The sequence below is a fragment of the Marmota flaviventris genome, chromosome 2, assembly GCF_047511675.1.
Source record: "Marmota flaviventris isolate mMarFla1 chromosome 2, mMarFla1.hap1, whole genome shotgun sequence".
Taxonomy (NCBI): Eukaryota; Metazoa; Chordata; class Mammalia; order Rodentia; family Sciuridae; genus Marmota; species Marmota flaviventris.
Window position 1 is genome coordinate 193,128,332 of NC_092499.1, and position 27,999 is coordinate 193,156,330.

Genomic DNA, 27,999 nt, shown 5'->3' on the forward strand with positions numbered 1-27,999 from the left:
AAGATATTTTTGATTGTCAAAAATGAGTGAAAGCTACCAGCATCTGGTGGTTAGAGGACATGGATGTGTAGCACGCAATGACCAGAGGAGCCTTTCACAGAGAATCTTTGAGAATGGCACCTGCTGGAGTCTGGCCACGTGCAGATGGTTTGGCCATGCAAGGTGCTCTTAACCTTCAGGTGGACAGGAGCAGGATTTGAGGGCAAGAAATGAAGTCTGGAGGACCCAGCAGACACAGGAAAATAAGTGACCAAGACTCACTTGGGATAGAATGGGAAAGAGGGAAAAGACAGGGAGAGACGTCAGAGCTGCTTAACTACTGTGCAGTTCCTGAAGTCTGGTTTTCTTACTATCGCATACACAAAGTACCAAGCTCCTGTCAGAGACAAGAAATACCCACTACTCTCCTATATTCTGTTAAATCTTTAAGTATGCCTTCCAATTAGGGATCCCTGAAACTAGACTGAAAATTAATTTGTGTGTTTTAAAGCCATACTCCAGATGTCTGATTCATCATAAGTGACAGTATTCATTGAAATAAATGTTTAACAGCCACCAACTAACAAAGTGGCCTAGAAGTTTAATGTGCTACCAATGTAGTTTCACATTAACGACGTGGAAAACAATTGCAAATTACACAATTCAATTTTCCAAATGGATTATTTTGTAACTAGATGGAGAAACTGCAGAAATTTCTCCTAGTGTTTCAACCAAAGATTAGTACAATCAGATTTTAAAAAGTGCATTCCCTTGAGGAACTAGAATATTCCTGTCAGAATTATGCAATTAGCCGGCATTATGTGGAAATATTTAGTATGTTTCTGGTGTGCTACAAAGTCAAAAGCCATTTAGGAAAACAAGAATTTGATTTCCAATTTTCCCCCTTCTTTTGCAGATGGTAATTTACAGATGATGATTTATTTATGTTTACCAAGTGAAAACGGGACAGCTACCTAAAAGGCAATTTTCCGCCTTTCCTTTGTGGGCTGTATTCTAATTATTGTTTCCCTTGTGGGGCTGAATGAATTAAGTGAGCAATTCACTTTGTATATGCAAATTGCTAAGCTCTGCAGAAGCTTCAAATTACTTTATTCTTAAAAAAAAAATTAAAGCCATTATCCCACTGAAAGTGAAGAGGTATGAGCCCCTTTAACTTTTGTAAGGTTGTCTCCAAAAAATAAAAATTGTATGAAAGCAATCCAGGTCCTCGATGTTTTCTAGAGTATTAATAAACAACCAATTAAGTTATGATGATGATGATTATTATCACACAATTATTATGTCTAAAATTTCAGACTACTCTAATAAACATTTTCATTTAAAAAAAAATTCCAAGACTTCAGATAATGTCTCAAAACTTTCAACTTTTTCATGTCATCTTTCCTATAAGAGCAAGAATGGTTTGAAGAGCCAGATCCAGTAATTAGAGATAAGCAAGGCGAGACCGACTCAGTTCTAACCAAAGTTGTGGGTACAGAGCATTTGTTCACAAGTCTCCCCTCGGAACCTTTGAACACAGCAGTTTAGGCAAACATTTCTAAAAGATTTCTTAAGAAAAATCCAGTCTAGACAGTCACATCCCAACCCCTATATTAGATGGCTTCATTCTTTCCAAAAATACCTACATGCCCTTGGTCACTTAAAATAGACTGGACTAGCGCCTGTCTCAATTATAAACCTGGACGGTCTCCCTCAGAGCCGATTTGTATTTGTACATGCGAAATAACTGAAATGATCCGATTGCTCTTTGTGTCTGTCTTAAGGGGAAAATACACTGAAAGTTCACATCTGAAATTTAAAGAATGAAATCTGGTAGGAAGGCACTGTCACAAGCTGTGGGCGTGTGACGCCGAATAATCTTTCTAGAAACAATCTGGCAGCAGTTATAAAAAAAGTTGAAGGTGTAGGAGATCACCTGATAATCACACTTCTAAGACTTTCATCCCAAAGCATTAACATGTTTTTAGCATTAAGACAAATTCACAAGTCTTTATTGTAACAGAATTTCTGTTAGCAAACAACTGGAAACCTTTTTGTCTGTCAATTTGGGTGTGGCGTACTAAGAGTGTACATCAGTGAAGTGTAGCATTAACTACTGACTTAGAATTAGAGACCAAACTTGGGGTAAAGTGAGCTAGAATAATTAGTGTGACCATATAAACTCTCCCAGAGTACCCTGAAATACTCCAAAATACTCCCAGAATACTCTGAAAGCCAAAGAAATTACCACCTAAAATTACACATGAGCCACAGGCTGACCAACAGTATCCTGGGGAAACCTGAAATTTATGGTCTCCTTAGACATAATATGTAATGAATTACACCATTTTTGCTTTGAATATATAATATACATGTGTATAAAAAGATGTTTCCAATTGTGTAGAAGAGAAAAATGTCGGAAAAGTACATATTAACCTATTAGTGTTTTTTGGTGAAGTCAAGGACAGGACCCAATATCAGAGTTGTTTTTCATTGTGTTATTCACATTTCAGAAATGTTTAAATTTATTACAAGAAATATTTGTAGTTTTTTATAATTTAAGAAAAAAAACTATAAAGAGAAAAAAGAGGAAGATATATGCAAAGAAAATAATCTTTAATCAGCAAAGTTGATTTCTATCTTAACACAACTTTATGGGCAGTGACACTCTTGGCTAATACCAGTCTATAATTTTCCCCAGACCCAAAATTTATTTGATTACCATTTCACCAAAAGGAGAAAATCCATCCATTTCTTTGTGACATCATTTATAGAGATTTTCTGTGTGTACTTGGATTATATTCAAGTGTTTATGCATACACATACACACTCACACATGAAACCAGACAGTCTGACTCCTAGAGATACAGGTTACTAAAAATTCTTGTAAGAGAAAAACATTTATAGCTAATGAGCTTCATAGGTAAAGTTTGCTTTTGTCTGTGTTTTTTATTTTGTTATATGGAATATATGTTTCTTAAGAATATAACTCATTGAGCAAACTAATAAATCAGTGATAAAGTAAACAGATTAAATTTCCCAAAATCCTCAAACATCTGAAATTCTTTCCAAAATGTAGGGCCAAGTAATCATCACTTACAATTTCCTTTCACCAATGATTATGGGGAAGGAAAAAAATCATTTAAACTAGATGCTTGTTTTATCAAATTATAAACCAAAAATAACAGTTTTATGTAAGTTAAGTACTTTATTCAAAAAACTTTAAATTTAATCTAAATTAAATTAAATAATCAGGTATAAACTTAGCAAAACATGTATAAGGGATAAGGGATGAAAATTACAAGATGCTGATGAGATAAACTATGGAATTCCCAAATCAATAGAAAATCATACCATGTCCATGGATAGACTCAACAGAGAAATATTTGTTTCTGAAAATTTGATGTAAAAATTTAATTCTTTCCAAAAATCCCAACAAAGTTTTTTTGCAGACACAGATAAGCTTATTTAAGCATTTAAAAGAAGGCACAGGGGGGCTGAGGATGTGGCTCAAGCGGTAATGCGCTCACCTGGCATGCATGCGGTGCTGGGTTCGATCCTCAGCACCACATAAAAATAAAATAAAGATGTTGTGTCCACTGAAAACTGAAAAATAAATATTAAAAAATTCTCTCTCCTTCTCTCTCTCTCTTTTAAAAAAAAGGCACAGGTACTAGAATAACTAAAACAACCTTGAAAATAAGAATACAAAGTGGAATGAATTGCTCTACCCAGTATCAAGAAATACAACAGAGCTACAATAATCAAAAGACTTTGATACTGGAAAGGAGATAGATAGAGTGACCAATGGAAAAGGAAAAAGATTTCACAAATAGATTTGTACAAACATGATTAAAGGATTTTTGACAGAAGTAAATAAGTAATTCCTTGAAGAAAAAGTATTTTTTTCAAACTGTTGTACCAAAATAATTGGTCAATCATAGGCAAATAAGAATGAAATCCAACTTAATCTCACACCTTTCAGAAAAATGAAACTCAAAATACATCATGGACTCAAATGTAAATTTTAAATCTATCCAATTTTTAGAAATAGGTATGAAGTAAATAAACATTCAGGATGTAAAGTTAAAAAAAAGAGTTCTTGATCTCAAAAGCATGATTCATAAAGGTAAAAGTTACAAATAGGACATCATCAAAATGTAAACTTTCTGGCCTGGCCAGGCATGGTGGTGCACACTGTAATCACAGAAGCTTGGGAGGCTAAAGCAGGAGGTTTTCAGGCCCAAAGCCTGAAATAATGCAGAGTTACAGAAGCAACCACCACCAGGAAATGGAACTCAAGGAGTGAAGACAATGGAATAGAATTAGTGGAGGTCTATCAGTTCCCTAGGGCCGCTGTAACAAGAAACCATGACCTGAGAGTTTTTTGTCACTGTGATAAAATACTCAAGGAAAACAATTTAAAGGAGGAAAGAATTATTTGGGCTCAGTTTCAGAGGTTTCAGTCCATGGTGGGCTCCCTGGCTCTACTGTCTCTGGACCTGGGGTGAGGTGGACCATCAGGGAGAACAAGCATGGCAGACAAAGCTACTGCCTCAGAGCAGCCAGCGGGGAGTGGGGGTGAGATATGCCCTCTAGGCCACGCCTCCAGTGACCTTGCGATAATGCCATCAAGTGTGAATCTCAATGGATTAACCTGCCAATGAGGTCCCAGCCCTCAGGTTTCAGTCCCTTCCTGAAGGCCCCTCCTCTGCACACTGTGGACCAAAGCTTCAACCCAGGAGCTTGTGGGGGACTTGCCATATCCAAACCTTGATACTGGGCATCTTGAACAACAGGCATTTATTCTCTCACAGCTGTGCAAACCAGAGTCCAGAATCAGGTGTGGGCAAGGGCTGGTTCCTCCTGGATGTTCTGAGGAGACTGTTCCATGCCTCTCTGTCCTGACTTCTGGTGGCACCTTGGGCTCACACACACATCACCCCATCTCTGCCTCTCTCCAGTGTCATTCTTCTTGTGTCATGTGTCTTCTTAGAAGGACACCAGAAACTGGATCGGGGCCCACTCTATTCCTACAAAGTGGTTTTAACTTGAAAACATCTGCAAAGGCCCTCTTAACAACAAAGTCACATCCAGAGGTCCTGGGAGTTGAGACCTGACTATGTCATTTGGGGAGTGTGACAGTTTAACCCACAACAGGAGGGGAGGGGTAAAATTAGCACATATCTTGCATTACAAACTCTTTAATCCCATTTGACTGTTTTAGACTTGTGCATTCTTGTAGAGATTTTTAAAGTTTAATTATCTATACAAATACCAGGGGGCTGTCTCCATTCTTAAATGGTGGCCTCCACAAGACAAAAACCATGCTCAAGCCAGATGGCAGAGAACCCGACATGTGATTTCCACAGGCTTCTTTATTCTCATGCCAGCCTGAATACCCAGCTTTGGGGTTCTTTTCCCGTGACGTGCTGCTGTGCTATCCTCGATTCGTGGACTTTCCTCTGTCGCCGACCAAGATGGCTGCCGCCATTTTCCAATCAACAAGGGAGAGAAAGAGGTGAACAATGACTGGTGTCTTTCTGACCTGTTTATTCCCCTAGGCCAGGACTTAGTCTCACAGAACACACCTTGCAGCGCCACAGTCTTTACTTTGAGTAGTCTTGAGTCCAATGAAGAATCAGATACACAATCCTCAGGAGGAACAGTGTAATGAAGACATCAGAACGGGCCAGGCAAAATCTGCCATCACTATAAATATAAGTCATTTCTTTCAGTGTGACTGGGACATTTATGCAAAATGGTCCTGGCAGATGAACTAACTCAGGTTGGGTCAAGGAGGATCCAAAGGAGGTGAAGACAAAGTGGACATTTTGAGGGATTGATCAATGTTGCCACATGGACCAGGAAAGAAAGGTACCCATGGAAGGAGAAGAGTGCATGCAAACCTGTAGGTGGAGGGGATCTGGGAGGGGACAAGAGGGTGAATCACAGGCCACTCCTTAGCTTCTGTCTTGAATGACAGAATTGCTATGCAATGAGACAGGGAACCCTGGGAGAAATCAGGCTCAGTTAGGAAGCAGAGTTATCTCAGTTATGCACATGTTTCAGGAGGCTTTGGCACTGTGGTACACACTTGTACCTCCCTGACTAGTAAAAGTACTCAGGTCATAAAAATGGAGGGTTTTTAAATATCATAGTTAACCTCCTGTACTAATACCTTAGAAATGGGAACATGGGAGCATTTACTCTTTGGGAAAAGCATCAGTGTAAAGCTATAATTTCATTTACGAAGGTGTAGAGTCACATCCTCTTCCATAAGTAAAGGAAACTTCCAGAACATGATCTACTGAGTCAATTCTTGTACAAGCAAGTGATGACTCTACAGTAGGTATTTGAGCATTGAAAGAAAATGTTGTGACGTATTTTAAGATATCTGAAAAGACATATTGCAGGCAGCCACATCAGAAGGGATTGTTTGATGGAGTAGGAACAGTCATCCCTAGTTGTTCACTGTTCAAACAATGGATCAAGTTGATAGTTCATAAAAGAGGTCAGGCACGAGAGCAGCATATTCCAGACTGCTCTCCTTGGCATGCAAGTCATCCGTTCCCTGGAACAAGTGATTAAAAAGAAAATCCATGGCCCAATCAGTTTGGGAAGTGCTGACTCAAAGTTACTTGGATTTTCATGGAACTTTTCAGTGCCCATGAGAGCTGCAGTGGATTACGGATCTCAAAGATGGGGCTGTAAATGGTGCAGTCCAAATTTCTGTGACCAAAAAGCTTGCTGAACACTGCAGTCTCTGTCACCTCACTCTGGCCCACCTTTGGGAAAACACTGTAGTACAGGACTTGGAATTGTCTTGTCCACCATAAGTTGGGTCATCCTAGCTCATTACTGTGTGACAATGGAGAAGCAAATGTGGGACGTGCCTTGGGGATCAGCTTTACGCAGAGAGAAGAAACTTGACAGAGATGCACAGGGACCAGTACCCAGGTTTCCCAAATCCTAGGCTGTCACAACTCCTGCCACACCATTTGCCTCAGTTTGGAAAGCAGATGGTCTTCCTTCCACTTAAGCTTGTGTCCCAATTGTTACTCATCCCCAAAAAAGGTAAAACTATGCAAGGAAACTCCCGATCTCCTGGCTAGTGTGAGCAGCTTGTTTCCTGAATGAAAACAGGGAGTTAGAGTTTAACAAGAAGGTCAGGAACTATTTTTACAGTTGCTGGAGTTGTAATGTTGTTGCAATTACAGTTAATCAAATTCAGAGCCATCTGTGACAGCTCAGGGTGTTACACCATGCAGGAGGTAAAGAAATGCAAAGGGAATTGTTCCCTGTGTGCATTATTCACATATTTATCTCCCAATTTTGCATGGGAGTGCCCTCAGCTACCTTCTCAGTACAGAATACACCAAGTTTTAAAAATCCACAATTTCTTATGTTAAAACTTCTTAAAAGAATCAGTTACACAAAATTGGCATTCTTTTAAAAAAAGATAATATCTTTAACAATGAAATGTGCTTTCACGAATACTACATATTTCCCACAGGAGGGACTTGTCCACGCAGGCCAGGCCACCTCTATATAGATGGAGAGCATGATGTACATTTCCTCATTTGTTTTGTAAATTGCTTTGTTTATATTAGAACACAGTCTGAAGTCTGGTCACGGTGTGCTATTTATAACCTTGGTATTTTATGATCAAGATTCATAAATTACACAGTATTTAGATAAAAAATGCATATCTCAGAATTACTCCGGCTTTTTATATGCCTTCAAGAGATTAATACTAAATGCATCAGATCGGAAAGAGCACAGGAGGGTGAATCAACTACAGCAACTCATCAAGGGCTCCGAGGCTTAATGTAGATAATTCCTCTCCTTCCTAATGCTTTGAACTTTGGTTAATTATCATGACAGATGAAAGAGAGTGTAGCTTACCAAGTTCTCCAAAGATCTGCATACTAAATTCCAAAGCCGGCAGGTAGAAATCTGAATGAGTTTGTCTCCAACCTCCTGTCACTCTTCACACATTCAAGGAAGACTTTTTCAATCCACTTGGGTTTTTCCATTGAACCTGTCCGCCCAACTCTTCCCAGCCCTGGCTTTTTCTACTCTCATTCGTTAATGCATCCTATCTCCTCCAAAGCAGAATTCCTTTTCCTATCTTCAGATGCCTCAACTACAGATTTCCTCTGGTGAACTAAATACATGCACACCAACATTTATATGTATTCCGTTTCCTTTATTGATAGTATTCATTGTTTCATTTTAGCCAGTACTTTAAAAAGTGTCTACTAGGTGTTAGATACTAGTAATTGATACTGATGCCCCCCTGCCACCCGCAACACTCACACACACACACACAAGAAAATCTCTGTCCTTGTGGACCTTATTTCACGCGGACAGGTAAAATCTATGTGTGACTACAACAAAAAGTGCCAAGGAGAACAAAGAGCAGAGATTGGAAGAGGAGTGAAGGTGGATTCTACTTTAGATAATGGGGTCAAGGAATGGCCTCACTCAGAGAGGAATGTGAGGAATGCCCTGAAGGAAGTAAGAGAGCAAGCGAGGTGGGTATGGGGGCAGGGGAGGAATTCCAGGAAAGAGGAAAAGCAAGGGTGAGAGTGTGCCTGGCATCTTCTCAGGAAAGCAGGCATCCCAGGTACCTGGAGTAGTCATATGGGACTGCAGAAAGTGAGGGATGAGGTTAAACTGACAACAGGAGCCAAATCCCATGATCCTAAAGGCCCTGAAAGGACCTGGCTCAGGGATTTGAGGTGGACAGTGTCTTGATGGGATGTAGCACCTGGCAGGCCAGGAATGAGCAGCCCAGTGGTGACAGCAGAGGTTGTTGGAGTGTTCAGTCTCCATGGGTTCTGAACACCAAGCCCGCACCAGGTACTGATGGACTAGGTTGGAGGATTCCAAACAGCCGTCCTCACTTCTCGTAGGTATGCCCAGGTATATCCAGAGAACACAGTCTGTCTAGCTAGGTTTCTGCACTCAGAAAGTTAGTAACGTGGGGACTGGGAATAATGGGTTATGTTTGAGTGATATCAAAATCACTCCAAAGGGACATAAGGACATCAATGGCCATACACTACAATCAGAGAATACAAGGGCAGGATGCTGAATGTAAAGTTATATACTGGCTGAGGTTCTCAAGAGAAGAGCTGAAGCCTAACTATAACTTCTGGCTACCTAATCTCCATCTTTTTCCAAAAAAATGAATAGATACCTGCTTGGGCACTTGGAGTTCCCCGCCCAAGGGCATGACTCTCAAGAAAAACTGCAACAAGGCATTCCCACAGCACCCTTCTACCTTGTTATTAGGTAGGATACTGGGTACCCATGAGATAAGTGGCATGCAACATATCTGGCTCCAAATGACTAGATACCAGTAATCTCCAGTGTGACAGAAATGGACAGCTTGACTAAGACCGCTTGTGAAGGTTCATTGGCTTTGTGGATCACTGCTCCTCAGTAATAGATGTGCAGTTCAGTAACTCCTTCCTGAGTGAAAATATCCAGCATATGGAAGATAAATGGTAGAGGAAATCTGGACTCATAACTTAGGTCCTTTCTTTTCTCATGAATGTGCAGATGAGCTCATAAAGCATAGCAAACACTTTATTTCTCTAATTTGAGAAGCAGTAGAGGGCAACGAGTGTAGCTCAATGGTAGAGCATCTGCCTGAGACACATGAGGCCCTGAGTTCCATCCCCAGCATGAAGGGTGGCAGGGATATACAGCTACTGCTTTTCACGTTGCATAAACAGAGGTGTCAGCGCACGCCTTTTATCCGATGCTGTGTAGTCATTACTTCTAAAGAATTTGAGCAAAAGGGAAGCCTGTTCACTTCCCCACATAGCCAAGGCCTGAGTTAAGAGATCTACTGGCTTCACATAAAATTTTAAATGGCAAAAAAGCCTGCCCCAGTGAATTCTCACCAAATGAAGATGAAAGAGTCTTCAAAGTGGGAATCCAAAATCAAAACATTTTATCATAAAAATAACCACAGGTCCTCCATAGACAGGAGTAGTATTTTCTCAATATGGGAATAACCAGTGCCCGGGAGAGCATTAACCAGATACTCTACACATTTTCATGAAAGAGGAAATACATAGGCCATGTTAACAAGGGCCTGAGAAATACTGCCACATAGCAGGGAAGACTTGCGGAATTTGTGAATCTGAACAGTAAGTAAATCTCATATTTGCCTTAGCACTCTATTCCTCAATAATACGTTTTAGTTAGTACTATTAGTGATAAAGTTTCACTAAGAAAACTACAAATCTGAATTAACTTTAGTTGTGAGACTTGGAGAAATATACTAATGGGGGTCCTCTTCCCCATCATCTGTCTTTGCTCCTTCCCGGCCCTCCCCAAGTGAACAAGTATCTCTTCTGCATTAGGCACTGTGTGAGACACAGGGGATCCACTCCCTCGGGGGGCTTGCTCTTCGGAGGAGGGTCTACTTAAGCAGAAAAATCACATAGCAACCGTGGTCATAGAAAGAAAACAACAACACAGAGTAGAAGACCACAAGAGCCACTTTACATGAGTCAACTATTTTAAACAATTAGCAAATAATCTTTTATAGGAATGGTTTGTCCATGTCAAAAGTACTAGTAGAGGGCTGGGGACATAGCTCAGTTGGTAGAGTGCTTGCCTTGCATGCACAAGACCCTGGGTTCAATTCCCAGCACCACAAAAAAAAAAAAAAAAAAAAAAAATCACTATTAGGATCTTCGTTAAATAATTTAGATGAGTTTTCAGATTCAATCAATTCAAGTTACCTCCTTGAAAACAGATTTCTCTGAAGCTGCAGCAACAAGTCTTACCTTATGATAACACCTAAAATATGCAGCACGTTCATCGGAAAACTTCTCCAGTCGTTTTGGACCCTTGCTTGAAGCTTTCTTGAACACTAACCAGCATCGTTGATAAATCTGGAAGGAAAGACAAAGACTGAGCTGGGCATCTCCAATGACTCAGCTGCTACCATCATTTGCACATTTACACTTATTTTCTTTCTTTCTTTTTTTAATGTTTTCACCTGTGAAATATCCACAAGCCAGAAATTTGAGGTTGCTTTGGGAAAATAAACATTTAAAAACCTATATTATTTCCACAATGGAAAACTATTACTGAAAACAGTTACTGAAATCAAAAGAAAATCATTATTTGAAGGCAAGTTTCTGGGCCAGCAAACATTTGGTTAATCAACACCAACCAGATTCATGCTTAGGAAATTTGGTCAATGCTGAAGGGCTACAAACTAAGGCTGCAGCTCAGATTTTTAAAGGCTATTTGACAAAGACCTTAAATGAATAAGATTTAGACCAGAGGTGGTATGCACTATAATACCAACAACTTCAGAGGCTGAGGCAGGAGAATTCCAAGTTCAAGGCCAACGTGGGCTACTTAGGAGACCTTGTCTCAAGATTTTAAAAACAGGGCTGGGGATGTGGCTCAGTGGATGAACACCCTGGGTTCAATCCCCTGTATTAAATAAATAAATAAATATGGAAGGGGATTTATCCTAGGCAAAGATACATAGTGCACAAAAGAGAAATTCCATATTCTAGAGCAGGTGTGTGACAATTGTTCAGTTATCATGACGATCTTTGACTATCTTCAAAGCAACACGTGTGGTTTTGTAATTTCTACCTATAAATAAACTGCATGAACTATAATGTTTAAGAACCTCTAAAATGAAACAGAACAAAATCTATGTCAAACATTTGGTCATTCAAACCAAAATCAAGTCAATTTAAAATACTTTTTACAAGTCTTGCTGGGGCAGTGGGGGGAGTTCTTCTTTGTTAGTATTTGTCTGCAAGGCTTAATATTTTCCAGTTTACTCTTCTGTCCCACTAATTATCTTATTTGGTATGGTAAAAAGAAAGTGGATCCACTCTTCTCTGAAGTTTGGTTCTGAATACGGAGGCTTAGCAATGTGCCTGATACCACTAAACAGACACTAAAATGTTAACAGTTGTTTATAATGATGAGAAATAGAAACTACTCAATCTTCAACAATAAGGAGTCACAAAGTAAATCATAATACTTCTGTAATATACAATAGAATGTATGTTATTCATCCATAGGTAACATAGGTAGTTATTACATACAGTAAATATGGTACACAGAAATATAGTAAATAGCAGTATATATTATGATATGCAATACATGATATATATTTTACATCTATAAGATAACATAGATAGTCATCATAGAAAAGCCATAATAATGCAGAGAGTATATATAATATGTATTCAGTAAATTATACTACACGTATAATAATGCAAGGGTGGCCTTAGGCCTGAAAACTGCAGTCTCACAGGCACACCTAACAGAGTCCTCCAGTATGGCCTCAGACATGAACGAGTCCTTTCCCCCCACCCTGAGAGAGTGAAGCCTCTGGCAGGCTGACCTCGCCTGATAAGAGGGAAAGGTGAGAAGATCAAGGTGGAGACCACCAGACCAGCTGTTTCTGACCCCACGGTAAATGATGTCATGGAGATCATTGTAGCTGATAAGGATTGAAAGGGGGGTCAAAAGCCCCCAAATTTAGTATAAACAATAGAGCTAATGAACAGGGATTCAGCCAGCCGAAACAAGGATGCATTCGAGCTGGAGAGCCTGATGAGGATCTAGACTGACATCCCATCACTTGTCATCATTTTCCTGATTCTCTGCATGATTCTCACTGCTCTCAAACTCTACTGCCCTGGTGAGAGCCGCAACTTCTCCCTATGATCCTCTCCTCAACCGGCTGTCCACTCCACGCCAGGAGAAGGCTGCCTGGGTTCCGGACCTGATCACAGCGGTCTGAGTGAGTGTGCATCTGCTGGATGTAAAGCCTAAGGCTTAAGACTTTTGAACCTAGCATGCAAAGGGAATGTCTGACATTAGTCTGTCATGATTAAGTGTGTGCTTAGAATTAATTAATCTAGAATTGTTTGCTGTGAATTGATTATGTCTTATGCAGTGCCTAGCATTAAGGATTGTTGTTTTCCTAAATAGGAACCTATAGAGTGAAATTGTATTGAGCGATTTGAGTGAATAAAGCATTGAAAAGGGCAGAAGTGCGTGGACATTCTTTATTTCTCCCCCTTGACTACATACGTCGCAATTTTGTCCCCTCGCGACAAATACATATGTTATCCAGCAACAGAATAACTAGGCAGCTCACCTGAAACAAGTTCCAGAAGGAATTTCTAATGACATGAGAGAGTTCATAATATGCCACGGGGAAAGCAGAATATAAAACTTTATTTACGCCATGATCTCCACTATACTCAAATGTATGAAAAAAGACAAAACATACACCAATGTTAACAATGTTTTCTCTGGGTCATGAGAATAGGTTTGGGGTTTTGTTTGTTAGTTTTTGTTTGGTTTAATAAAAGTTAATGCTGTAATTAAATAGAAGAGAATTCTGTTATTTCTTAAATACCCAGAGGTAAGAGTGTAATTAACGTCAGTTCTATTAGCTTTCATCCTGCAGAGCTACTGAATCCACCCAGGGATATTAAAACATTGACTGAGGTGGAAAAGCAGCTGAGTGAGGAAGAATAACCTTTCACCAAATGGTGCAAGAGCCGTGCACACCCACAGGAGAAGCGAGGGCCAGACAAACCCACCTTGATTGGAACACTCAAAGGCTCCTTATGCAAAAAGTATCTGAAAACGGACTTAAATATACAATAAAAGTACAGGCATTTTTAGGAAAAAGAAATGTTGGAAGAAGAATACTTCGACTCGATGTCAGAACCATCCCCCAAAGAAGACTTGCTAAAATGGACCTCATGAAAATTAAAATCTCGTATATGGAAGACCCCTTTACAAGGATGAAAACACAAAGCCAGAGACTGGGAGAAAATATTTGCAAGCCAGATGTGACCCAGGAGGTCACATTATTTATGGAGTAGATAAATAACTCTCAAATCTCAACATTAAAAAATTAAAACAGGATAAATCCAAATGATCAAAAGCCATGAAAAGGCATTTCATCAAAGAGGATACAAAGAATCCCAAAGCCCATGCAAGATGTCCAACGACACCACCAATGGGGAAGCGTAAACTGAAACTCCATGAGGTATCACTCTACAACTGTCAGATCGGCTGAAATGACGACAACAATGGTACTGCCACCAAATACTGAGAAGGATGTGGAGAAAATGGATCACCCACACACTGTTGGTGGGAACGTAAAATGGTGCTACTTCTCTGAAAAACAAGTGATATTTTCTTGAAAAGAACCACACAAGCCACAGATGACCAGCAGCTGCACTCAGGAACTGAAACACAGAAATCCCAATTGTAGCCTTCCAAAACATCTGCATATGAGCGTCCACAGCAGCCTTGTTTATGACAAAACCCAGTAACAGCCCATATGCCCTTCAATGGGTGAATGGTTCAATGGTAGAGCCATACCTTGAAATGCTGCTTAACAATAAAATATATGAGCAATTGACAGATGCAACTACTGGAATGGTTCTCCAGAGACCTTCACTGAGGCGGGAAGACAAAAAGTAAACCCAGTGGATTACACATTTTGCAATGCTGAGATGGAACCCAAGGCCTTGCGCCTACTAGGCTACCCTCCAAGGCCTATCCATCATCCTTACAAAATTATAGACATGGGAGACAGATCCATGGTTGTTGAAGACCATGGATGAGGGCTATGAAGAGAAGTAGGTATGGCTCTGAAGGGTCAACCTGTGGGACCGTCATGGTGAGGAACTTATATATCTTTAGTGTATCAACATCAATCCTGTTTGTGGTATTGTACTGTTATTTATGGAAGACGTTACTACCAGAGAAACTGGGTCAAGGGTACCAGATCTTTGTGTAGTATTTCTTATCACTAAATGTAATCTACAATTATCTCAGAGTAAAATGTTGAATGAAACTTTTAAAGTGAAAAGATGCAGAGATATTTAACTGTACTTTAGCCTAATCTATTAACCATCCTCCATACTCTTCTCGGATCCTGGCTGTTTTATCATCAGATCACAGTCTAATTAACCACCAGACTAAGTAACTTGAAGAAGGCAAGTTATGAGAGCCATTGGTAAGAGTTCAAACAGAAAGCCCTCATTGGGGTGGAGACCCAGCTATAAACATTTGCATCTCCAGTGCCAGAGTTAGCAAAGAGTCTAATCAACACCCCACTTACCTCTGAGGAACACGAGACAATGGCTCTCTGGATGGTGTGCCACCACCAGAGGACAGAATTAAGCAGGACTGACTGTCACCCTGCTTGTTCAAATAAAGGGTGTGGGAAATGACCTTCTCACTATCATTCCATGATTGGCGACCTCTTTTGAATCTGCCCCTGAGAATAGATTCAGAAACCGAACATTCTAAAGGTATGCAAAAATATGCCCACCATAAAAAAAAATATTTTCTCTGAGAAAGTTATTTTCAATTTCCTAATTATGTCTCAATATTCAAGCCAAATTTTTAATGAGAACATTTCTGACTTTAAAAAAAAAATTGTTCATTTTCTCCTCAGTTGGATCAGGATTTGCCTGGCTTCTTTCCAAAGGCTGCGTCAATGCAAACTGAAGATTCCTCAACTTCAGCACGTCTACCTTTGATCCATCTGTTTTAAGTTTGGGGGAACTTCTGCTTCTCACATTTTGTTTTTCTTTTGTTTTATTAAGCAGCAAGGACAAAAGTGCAATGTTACAGTCAAATAAGAACAAAAATATCATCACATCCATTCAAATCCAGCCTGGCTAGAAAGTCACCGTGGAAGGAATTAGAACATGTCAGTTTTTTGGCAGGACGATTTTAAGGAACACTCATGTTTGGTTTATGAAAAGGTGGCTCAGGTTGTCACACTACAACACACAAGCACACGGCAGTGAAGGAGTCTGCAGAGGGGCCGAGAGTGGCTTCTGCCATCAAGATTCCTCCTTGGTGCTGTCAGCCATCACATACTGGTGACTCTGAGTGTGGCCCAGTGTCACTCAAGATAACTGATAACTCTGCAGCTCTCTAGTGCTGAGCCAAGATCTACCAACTCAGAAGCTCAACTTGGGGTAAGGCCAGACAAATTTGTCTTCAACACATTCTCTAAGCATTTTATTTTTAATTTACAAGCTAGCACCATAAATATTCATAAAGTACCTTCAGACAATGCTGTCTCTCTCTCTCTTTTTCTCTCTCAACTGGTGACAAGGAATTCTCCAGCAAGTGTTTCAAGATGAGGCCCGCTGAGACCAGGATTTCCCACAAGGGTTCCAACAAGAGGCACATGGAGGTGTTTGAAATAGAGCAGTGTGAGATGCCATCTCGAGTTTGAGAGACAGGCACTTAAGGCGAATGCAGTCTTTTGTGCTAAAGTCACATTTTCGACTGCTGCCACACTCTGGCCTAGGAACCCTGGGAATGCCACCTCCCAGCGGAATCCTAAATACTTTGGTATTGCGTAGAGGACTCACCAATCATGGAAACATGCACAGACTAGCTGGATGAACAGACTTTGTTTCAAAGGATGACAATTTGGAAACAATCCCATCCCATTTGATTTAACAGTTCAAAATAGATTTTTCAATAAATTAATTTCAACTTTCTTCTTCCTATATAACAAATCTACTTAACATCCATATTATTATTTAGTTAACGTTTTCAACTGACTTTTTAACTAACAGATGTTTTCACTTATAAGAACCTTTTACCTATCCTATTATGAACTGGCCATAATATACCATTGGAGAACTCAATGGCAGAAAAATTTTCATGTAGAGATATCTCAGATATCGAAATTTGGGACCAGAGAAACTTTATGTAGTAGAGGGCTGTCCCACGCTGTGTAAGGTATTTGGCAGCCTCTCGGCTAAATGCCATAGTAACACCATCTCTGACCCCATTAAACAACCAAAATTGTTTCCAGACATTGCCAAATAGCTCCTTCTGGGGGGCAAAATCAGAGCCACAGCTTTAGATATGTGCATTCAGACCTGAGGCTTCACACTTGGGGAACATGAGGCTCTGTGAATATCTTCAAAGTCGTGATTAGGACAAGTCAGTCTACACAAGCCACTGCCAAAGCTCACACAGAGAAGCATGCCACCCAGTTCCAACACCCTGCATGGGCAAGCAGCAGAGTTAGTGGTACACAATTTCTCATTCAGTGTGGATTTTGCTGTTGGGGATGGTGGATTTATTATATTTAATTTTCAGCCTTAAATTCTCACTAATCCATATATAATTTGCTTTGCTTCCGTTTTTTGTTCCTGTCTCTAAAGTTTGATATTCTTGCTGGGGATGGTGACACAGGCCTGTAATCCCAGTGAGTCAGGAGGCTGAGGCAGGAAGATTGCAAGCATGAGGCCAGCCTCAGCAACCTCGCCAGACTCTATCTCTGGTGACCTTTGATGAATATAAAAACCTGCTTGATTAAAGCATACTTGCTTTAATCCCCAGAATGATTTTAAAAAAGGAAAAAAACCCTCAATATCCATTAACGATTGCTTAGTCCTGGTTTAAAATCTCTAACATTATCATTGGTTTCTTTTTTCTACCAAAGAATATTCTGGCAGGTTCACCAAGATTTCTACTGCCAAGGAGCAGCTAAAACAATGAAGAGTATGCCTAGCATTTGTAATATTATTAGCAGTCCATCACAATGTCACAAACAGGCCAGTTATACTTCTGCAGGATAAACAGTTACAAAGATAAATAGAAAGCAAATTTGAGTCACAAAATTCTGCTAAAAGAAAACAGTATACTGTCTCCATGTGAGCAGGAGAAAAGAGGAAAATCTGGGTGAAGATTGACCTTTGGTCTTTACTAGGGTCTACTCCAAGTGTCAGCAAACTATATGAAGGGCCAGGAAGGAAATACTTCTGTCTTCAAGAGCACTGAGGTCTTCACTGCAGCCACCCAACTCCTGGGACACAGCATGAAAGTAGCCACAGGACATATGTAAATGAACGAGTGCAATAAAAATGTATTTACAAAATTAAGCAGTGGGCCATGGTTTCTAACTTTGGGTCTGTGGAAGAATTTCTCAACTGTATTTATTTTAAACATAAAAATCTGCTTGACAAGTTATGTCCTGGAGGGATCAGGAGCAAACACGCATCATGCGAGAACCCCATATATTCCATATCTCCCCACAAGCCAAAATTTTACTTCAATAAAACTGTATTTAAGTGTTGACCTGAGGCTTTCCTAAGCCCTGCCACCAAATGTTGAGTCTCCTTGTGGACAATAGGGGAATCACTGTGCTACCGTTAATGGGGTGGTGGCCTCTAAAGAACATGTTCTCATGGAGACCTGGGCATCCCAGATCTAGCCATGGGGCACAACTCATGCTATGAAATCAGAGCACACACTGGGGGAAAGGTAGGTACAACTGTCTTCCAATTCACCAGCATTCCTTTCTGTCTTCACGTGAACTTTCTCACCTCCAAGCATTCTCCCCAAGCTCTAAAAATTCATCCTCAGCCACAGAATGCTGACCTAGCAACTTTCTCATATTCCAGACTCATGTTCTTCAACTCTCCAAAGCAAATCAACATGGTAGTACCAGTGATTGGCACCGGCTGAATGTTTTCTCTATGCTGCAGAATGCTGAGCCCTGTGTGTGCATTTCAATTAATCCTCCCAGTAATCCTATGAGGCAGGTGCTAGTCCTGTCTATTTTACAGATGAGAAAGTTTTAGCAATAGTAAGGTTAAACATCTTACTGAGGGTTCACAAGCTCACTGAAACAAGCAAGCCAGGAGTCCCATTTTGGTTTGCTTGATTCTGAAAAACAAGCTCTTAACCATTACTCCAGGATTTTTTTCCAGAAAAGTTAAAATCCCAGGGTTGCAAAAACTCATCCTGAGGGTCGAGCCATCTGTGAGAAGTTTATTTTCATGCTTATCGTAATCTAAAGAGAGACATCTCGTTGTGGCCATATGCTCTTTCATCTGGACGACTACTTTATAGCTAATCTATTTCAGTGTGGCATTTGCATTTGTGATTTTAAGATGGCTGGCACCAAGTGTTCACCTACAGTAATTGTTTTTGAGGGAGATTCTGAAATTGGGGTCTTAGACCTTGAACCAGGACTCCAAGGTCTACTGGGAATTTGTAAGAAGCATTTTCCTCTTAAGTAAAAACATATTCAATATCCTTGACCGAAATCTAAATGCCCAAGTATTATTAACAACATTAGAAGTATCTCATGCCATGTCTCTGCTCTTCTTGGCTTCTTGTGCCTTTCTAACTATTAGTCTGGTGGGTTTCCTTAGACACAGGGGCAGCAAACTAGCGTCCGGGCTGATAGACTGACTCCTTGCCCACCACCTAGAGCTTCCAGTCCTGCTCCATGAGCACCTGTTCCTCCCCTCTGGCTCCTGCTGCCCTCCAGGACTCATGCTGCCCTCTTTTCCCTTTGGGGCTATGAAATGCCATAGTCCAAGGACTCCCCAATAGCCCCAGAAAGCAGTGTTGGTTGATAACATCCTGAGGTCAAGGCAGGTCTTCACCAAAGAGAGACAGGAAATAGGAGTGAGCCCAACACGAATTCCCTCCCCATTCTGTCTGCCATTGACTGCAAAATTCTGTATCTATGGCATAAGAGACCAAGGTGTTGAAGGCCTCTGAAGGATCCCGCAGGATGTGAGAGGCTGGTACGTGAAGAGAATGAGAGGGAGCTCTCTGATATCTCTGAGCCCTAACTGGTAGGCTGCGGCCAAATCTACTTTCCAAAACAATGAGTTGGGTCAGAATCATGTACTTTATAAAGGAAAATCTTCTAATGAGTGAACAGCATGCTCATGCCTACCATCCTATGTACCTTTCATTTGTAAGGGAAGAAATGCTAATTTGGAGAATAACACCCTGTGGATAGCAAGGTGCATTTTAAATTCACTGCAAAGAAAAACACTTGCAAAAAAAAATAGAATAATTAATCATAAAATAAAATATGTACACAGAGGATTGAAAATACTTAGGAAGTATCCACAGGCAATCACTTAGCCGTGGTGACCCTTTACTGAGCACAACCTTTCCAGAGAATTTTGTGCACACTTCTACCCAAAAATACTCTTTCCAGGAAATCCTCCCTGAGAAAATAATATGGAAATATGTGGGAAGAGGGTTCTGTGGAGTAATGACTGGAAATTCTCTAAATGTTCCAGAGGATGGATATCTTTAATTAATTATGGCATATCTGTAAACTGGAAATGTCCATCATTAAAAAATGATGTTGCAAAATAATATTTATAGCATAGAAAATGCTATTACCAAATTATTACCAAGTATAAAAAGGACACTTTCCCTGCATTTTAATACGTTTCTCCTCTAACACATACACACACACACACACACACACACACACACACACGGAATTTTAGAGAAAAATCTGTGCTTCATTGGAAAGCTATGGATTCTCTGGCATAATCCTTCCCAGCATTACCTGCTATTCATTCTACAGTTCCATAAATGGTAGATAACTGATAACAATGCAAAATAATTCCCATCCATAAAGATGCAAATTATGTCCCATTCAGACAGGTTTGATTGACTTCCTCACATTCCACTGCCCATGAAGCTGGATCCGCCTCCTTTCAAACTCTTATTCACTGTCTGGCTACACACATGCATGAGTCCTTTAGAGTACGCTGTGAGCTGGTTATAATAGTCTGCTTTGTTCCCTCATTTAATTAACAGTTATGTAGAATCTTGAACACATGTTCATTCTACATGTGTTTTGGAGTCACAATTTCACCTGCTATGAAAACCATCTCTTAACACAAACCACAGGTCACTGAGGTCTATGAATCTTCCCTCTAGCCAAACCTGGAATGTTTGTACTTCTCTGCAGGGGACTGACGCCCTAACTAAACCACCACTTTCTGCATTTCAGAGTATCCTCTACTTCAATCCTGCCACTTCCATCCATTTTCTACACGATATCTGGGGCCATCTTTGAAACATTACTGATCATATTGGTGCTCTTCTATGCTGCCAAATGCTTTTAGGGCAAAACCCCATGCCCTGACAAGATACTGCAGACCCTGGGAGAACTGGCTACCTTATCACATTATTTTCTTGCTTTCTTCACCACATATTCTTCATGTAGAAGTATATACGTAAACAGGCATAGTAAATATGCAGTTTTTAGTCTAATCAAAAAAGCAATGTACTGTGCCAGGTCCCGGGTCATTTCCCCAGTACTGCAAAGTAATGATAATAATTCATTTTTATGGAACAACTCTGAGAGAATCAGTATCTGCCAGGAACTCGACACAGAGGAAGCCCACCCTCTCGGTGCAGGGGTTCCAGGGCACAGAACACAAACACTGCAAGGGCACATTGTGTCTCTGTTCCCCTGTCTCCCCCGTGGCCTAGTTCTCTAGGTGGACAACATGGGAAGAAAAAGGTGAGGTGCAAAGCTACAGAGAGAAGCCATAAGCACTTGTGTGCCTTTGATGGCTTCCATTTTTAACCTGCCTTGTAGAGAAACAAGCCAAATAGCCGCTGGAGATCTGAAGAACTTGGTGAGTATTCCATTCAAAAACCAAATTAGAGCTGATTCACTCATTCATCCACAAATATTCACTGGGCTCCTGCCAGGTGCCAGGCATCGTTCAGGCGTAAGGGATTCGGTTGCAAACAAAACAGGGGGCAAATCCACTCCTCCAATGGGCTTATGATCAATAAGATAGCTATGTCACAAGCACACAGGGGCACAGCACATGTATGTGTACACGCATGCGCATTCTATACTATGTTGGTAATTTGGCATGCAAAGACAGGCGCCATGGAGGAGGATAAACCAAGGAAAGGCATAGGAATCACTAATGGTGGGCAGGAGACCTGAAAGGTGATGGCTGAACCAAGAGCTGAAAGACACAAGGGACTGAACAGATGGATGTGGGGCAGAGGGCTGGAGGCAGAGGAAGCAGCTGAGACTGACCATGCCAGGTGTGCAGAGCGAGCCAGGCCCTGCTCTGAATCGCTCTTTGATGTACAGAACAGCAGTTCTCAGGCTGTGCCTGCCCTGAGTTACTCCATTTCATAAAGCAGTGGCTTGCCGTGAGCTACTCCATTCTGAGTGCCAAGGAAGAATGACTTCATACCTTGTTCCTACAAGGAAACAAACACCATCTGCCCAGCACCACCATAAGATACAAATTGATAAGTAACTTATTTGTGCCAACTTATCAAACTAAATCAAGGAGTACCTGTCACATGGACATCCCAAACCATATCAGGAACACGGGGCACAGGAACTTATCAACCTCACCAGATGAGAACCCCTCACTGGAAATCTCAGGAAGCCCCCAAGACTGAATACAGAGGTACTTTGCTGGGTCTTGAAAAATCACCACAGCAACAAACCTCTGATTTCCTGTCCCTATAGGGCTTCAGCCCATTACGGTTTCTCCTGCCTGTGATGATCACGAATGGCCCGCTCCACACTGACACTCTGCAACTGAAACTGCCATCCTCAGACCCCTCTACTTTGACAACTCTGTGGAACTGGGTCACCTGAGCACCTACACTGACTCTTTGCTCTCCCGTCTCTCTCTGCCTGTGCTCTGGGCTCAGCATCCTGCAACCTGGGGCCACTTTAGCCTTTCTGTGGCCTGTTTATATATCAGTATGTGATTAGGTATGACTTGACTATTTAGATATTAGAAATTAAGACTGGAATAAAAGAACTTCTGTTTGCCTGACTTGACCACCAGGCGACCCACAAGTATTCAGCGAACCGCCACTGCTCAAAGTGGGCTGCCTGTGAACTTTTGTGATTCAATACATACTGACATTGTGGAGAGATGCAACCGTGCTTCATCTATGTTAATGACAGCATGCTCATGACACCTGGCATGCTGATGGAACGAGGAGGTCAGCAGGTGAGGGGCAGGCTGCCAGGTGTGGGGAGGGTTGGGCTGAGAAGGCCTCATGGGTCTCACTGGGAAGATCTTGGCTTTTTTTCTGAGTGTTACAAGAAGTGAGCTGAAGAGTCCTGAATGGGAGAGATACAACCCAGTGTGTCAGGTGCACTGTGGAGCAGAACGGCAGAAGCAGGGCAGCTGTTTAAGAGAATGGTACAAAGCGCCACCCAGGCAGGGGGCGGGGGTGACTGCCAGGATGGAAGGGGAGCAAGTGCTCAGAATCTGAATGTACTTTGAAAATTCAATCAAAAGGATTTACTGATGGTACTGGATATAAGGGTGAGAATAAGAATCAAGAGGATTCCAAGATTTTTAACTCTAGCAGGTAGAAGGATAAAGTTTTCGGGTAGCTGAGGAAGCTTGGAAAAGGCCAAGTACAGTAAAAATTGTGGAACTCAATGAAGAACGTATTGGATGTATCATGCCTAGTAAACACCTAATTAAGCATAATGAACAGACGGTATGTACACACTATCTGCATAGGCCTGTATATATAAGGTTTTTAGTTTTACTATCTTCTCTACAAGGCTGTCTTGAAAACTGGATAAATTAATACCCTTAAAGAACTTAGCATATTTCTTGGTATGCAAGTAAGTGTTCCAGAGTGGTTAGCAGCTCATACTGTCCAATCAGGTGATCACATGTATGCAAACAAGGACAACATCACTAATTTTCCTTCATTTGTTCATTAGTTCTGCAAATATTTAATGAGAATCTACCATGTGGTAGGTACTGTCCCAAGCACTGGGGAAACAGCAGTATACAAAGTCCAAAATTCACTTTCTATCATGCAGAGAGAGATATCCAAATACTCCAGAATATACCACAGTGCCTGGCAGTTGGGGATAATGATCATAGATGTACTTAGAACACTGAGACATATGTAACCATTGAGTATTCAGTAGAGTTACAAAAGAAATTGTTGTGCTGGGGATGTAGCTCAATGGTACAGCACTTGCCTGCATGCACAAGGTCCTGGGTTCAATCATCAGCACAGGAAGAGACGAGGGGACAAGGAACAACAAATAAATTGTCATTTGTAAATGTATATACAAGTACACTTATAAGAAATCATATGTAACAAATCATCCCAAAACTTATCTTAAAACAACCAACATTTACCACTTTTCATGAATGTGACCATTGATGAGCAGCTTCGCTGATCTGACTTGGCTTCACTGACTACGGCTGGGATCATTCACATGTAAACAGTTATCTAACAGGTTGTCTTGAGGCTGCCTGGGATGAATCAGGACTGCACAGTGTATCTCTGAGTCTCTAACTGGCCAGTAGTGAGCAGGGGCCCAGAGAGGTGAGCAGTGTTTTTTTGTCTTTGTTTTTTTTACTTTTAAATTAAGCTTATTAATTGGAGATAATGGTAGACTCACCTAGAGATGTACAAAATACTACAGCCAGATCCTGTATACCTTACTAATTTCTCCTAAAGGAGACATCTTGCAAAACTCTAGTAGGCCACAACAAGAACACAGACGTTGGTACAGCCAAGACACAGAGCCTGTCCACCATTGCAAGCTCCCTCACCTGCCCTTTATCATCACAAGCACATTCTACTCCATGCTGTCCTGTCCTCACTGAGTGGCAACACAGTCTCTTCTCCTTTTAGGTAATTTAGGCATTTCAAGAAGGTGTGGAAATGCATTCCTACAGGATGTTTCCTTTTGGTTTGGCATTTTCCACTCAGCATAAGTCTCTGCAGATTCACCCAGGTGGGAGTATTCCATGGCACTGATGTATTAGTCTGTCTGTCCTCCACTCTTCACTGGAGGACAACTGGGTCATTTCCAGTTGTGGGCCATTAATACTCATATCCAAATTTTTGTATGAAAATAAGTCATCATTTCTCTGGGATAAAGATAATTTTACTCATCTGTCTGTAACTGTCTTAAATACTTCCTCTATATGCCTGGAATCACATTGGTCACTGTTATAAATTTTGCTTCAACCTCTGAAGATAATTTAGAATACTTCATGGGAAGGAAAATCTATGGTACATACCTGTGTTTTTGCTTACTGAGTTCTTCCTTCCCCTCTTACATCTCTTGTATCCTTTCCTTTCTATTTAGAAATCTTCCATCAGTTACTCTTTCAAGCTAGATCTGCTGGTAGCAAATTCTCAATTTCCTTCATCTGGCAATGTCCTGTTTTCTTCTTCATTTCTGAAGGATATTTTCACTAGACATGAGATTCTTGGTTGGCAGCTCTTTTAGCAACTGTAGGTTGAATTTACTCTTCCAATTCCTTACAGCCATTATTTCTTTGAGTTATTGCTCAGCCTGTCCCTTTTCTTTTGGAGCCTGAGGATATGGATAAATGGTAAATCTCTACTTATTGTTCTACAGGTACCCAAAATGGCAATGTATTTTTCAGTCTATTTTATCTCTTTTGTTTCAGTTGTGATTTTTGTTTCAGGGTGATTTCTATTGTTCTACCTTTACTCTGTATACTCCTCTCTGTTGAGTCTATCCACTATACTTTTTATTTTAGTTACTGCATTTTTTACTTCTAAATTTCATATTTGGTCCTTCTTTGAATCTGATTTTTTTGAGGAAATTTTCTACTGCTTTGCTTGAGACTCAATTTTTGCCCATGTGTCTTAGGCATGTTTGTAATTGTTCCTTGGGGTACGTTTTTTTTTTTTTTTTTCTTTTTTTGGTACTGGGAATTAAACTCAGGGGCACTCGACCACTGAGCCACATCCCCAGCCCTATCTTGTATTTTATTTAGAGACAGGGTCTCACTGAGTTGCTTAGTGCCTTTCTGTTGCTGAGAATGGCTTTGAACTTGTGATCCTCCTGCCTTAGCCTTTTTGTTTGTTCCAGTTTGAGCCCAGTTCCTGTCACTGGAATTACAGGTGTATGCCACTGTGCCCAGCTTCCTTGGGAGTATTTTTGTCATAGCTTCTTTAATATAATCATTATTTAAATCTACCATCTGAGTTATCTCAAATATTGGTGTCTGCTGAGATCTTCCCAATTCTTAGTATAACAAGCAATTTTTCATTGAAATCTAGGCATCTGGGGCATTATGTTATGAGATTCTGGACCTTAATTAGGCTGGTTTTAGCTGGATTTCTCTAATAGCCACAGCAGGGAAGGAGTTGGGAAGTAAGCCTCCTCATCACTGCCGAGAGCTGGGCTCCCCCTTAGAATCTGTGACATTTGTGGGGGCCTCATTATCACTGGATAGGGGACGCAGCTCTATCTGCTCATAGTCTCCACTGATTCCACATCTGGGGTGTCATTACTCTGGGAGATGCTGATATCACTGGTCTCCTGGATACCTTCCCAGTTTAGGGGTGGCACAGCACTTCCATACTGATGGTGGCTGGGAAATCAAGGTTTCCTTGCTCCACCACAGTGGGGAGGGCCTGTAACTAACTGGCAAGCATGAAAGTCCCAGCTCTCTGCTTGGCCTGCAAAGATGCTCCCTTGGTGGTGTTCTGGGGCACTCATTACTCTCTCACAAGGGTGGAGAACCCCTGGCTGCTTGGCCTTGCCTGATGAGGGTGGGGTTGTGGTCTCTTCTATAGAATTCAGCTGCAATAGAGAAGTCATTACCTTAACATTTTCTATCTTGTTAGGTGGCCCCATTTCCTGATACTTTGGCCAGAGAGAGCAAACATTTGTTGGACTTCTACTTCTCTTGTTCATGCCTATTGACATTTCAGGGTTGCTGGTGTCTTCGACTCCATGTGTGACATATAAGAGGCCACAGCAAGCCAACGTATCTCCTTTGTCTACCTTTCAGAGAACTCTTGGATCTGACTTGTTCTGTACAATGTCCCAAGTTTACAGTCACAGTGGGAGGAAGAGGGAAAGGTACAGCTCCCCCTAGAACTGAAAGTTTGAAAATGCTTTCATAAGCTTTGCTTGTGTCCAGTTGGCTAATTATTTCACCTCACATGGTGGGCCCAGAGTTGGAGTGGATAGGGACAACAAATTGCCAGAGCAAAGATTATGGAAGTAGCTCAGGCCATGGGTGCATCCAACATTTACCATGATGCCCCTTCTCCAGAAACTTTCCCTCCAGCCACATCCAAAGCACCTGGGCCCCCATGCACTGATTCAAATCAGGGTCTGCCATTGTGCCAGCCAATTCGTCTGCATTCTTACTTTGTCCCCTTCCTCCTTATACAATGAAAGCATTTTATCCTCAAGGCCTAAAGAGCACTGAGTTCTCAATTCTTTGTTTTTGAAGGTCAGAATAAACAAACAAATGAGCAATGGGAAGAACAAGGAAAAGTCCTACTACAAGCTCATGCAATTCCCAGAATTTCATAAATGGTACTTTTCGATATCAAAAAGCCTAGAGTGGACATGACATTTCCAAACCAGCATAACTCTTTGTTCAGAAGACAAAGAGAGAGAGAGAGAGTGGTCCAGGATATATAGAGTACAATCAGACTGAGAGACATTGTTTTAAAAGAAGGGTTTCTTTGAACTATTACAGAACACATTTTTCATTAAAGTTTATTCCACTAGAATGCTATTTTTTATACCATGGAGAAAGGCTGGTGGCCATTTGTCACATCAGTTTTTTCATACACACATCAGTAGGTTTCATTCTAAAACCGCAGAACCTCAAGATGAAGAAATTTCCATATGGACAAAAACAAGCATATTCCTATAATTAGAAACAGGTTCTGGCAGAATTGAGAAATATCTATCTGCTGTCGCAAAATATTAAAATCTCAAATTAGGGAGTTTTCATTAAAAATGCCTGTTCTGCAGCTGAGCGGCTGCACTGACTCAGGAGACAGCGTTTCAGGGGGTTCAGATCTGCACCTCCATACCACTGGCACAACGCCGGGAAAAGCCACTTGGTGCGAGGGCTCAGCACAGAAAATTAGAATGCCACTCTCCAAGAGAGGGAGAGAAATGAATTCCATGCTTGAGAAAGCACTGGGGTTTTTTTTGTTGTTGTTGTTGTTGTTGTTTGTTTGTTTGTTTTTTACCGACAAGGAACAGATGTTGCCAGGAAAAAAAAGAAAAAGGGTGAGGATAAGAGTCCTATTGTAAAAAAACTTAAGCCAAGAGTTCAGGAGAGGGACACCCAGGTGGTCACAGAGGAAGTTTGGAGGTTTTCCTGGATAATTCCCAGGAAG

The 27,999-nt window shown here is 41.0% G+C and overlaps 1 protein-coding gene across 2 annotated transcripts in view; it reads right to left on the reverse strand.

Annotated features, from left to right (window-relative positions):
* Positions 1–27,999, reverse strand: part of Dok5 (docking protein 5) — a 149,765-nt gene that overhangs the window by 66,736 nt on the left and 55,030 nt on the right. For both annotated transcript variants that reach the window (XM_027946432.3, XM_071607381.1), the window contains exon 2: positions 10,794–10,901. In XM_027946432.3, the coding sequence (XP_027802233.1) occupies positions 10,794–10,901 (108 nt within the window). The remainder of the gene's footprint in view (positions 1–10,793; positions 10,902–27,999) is intronic.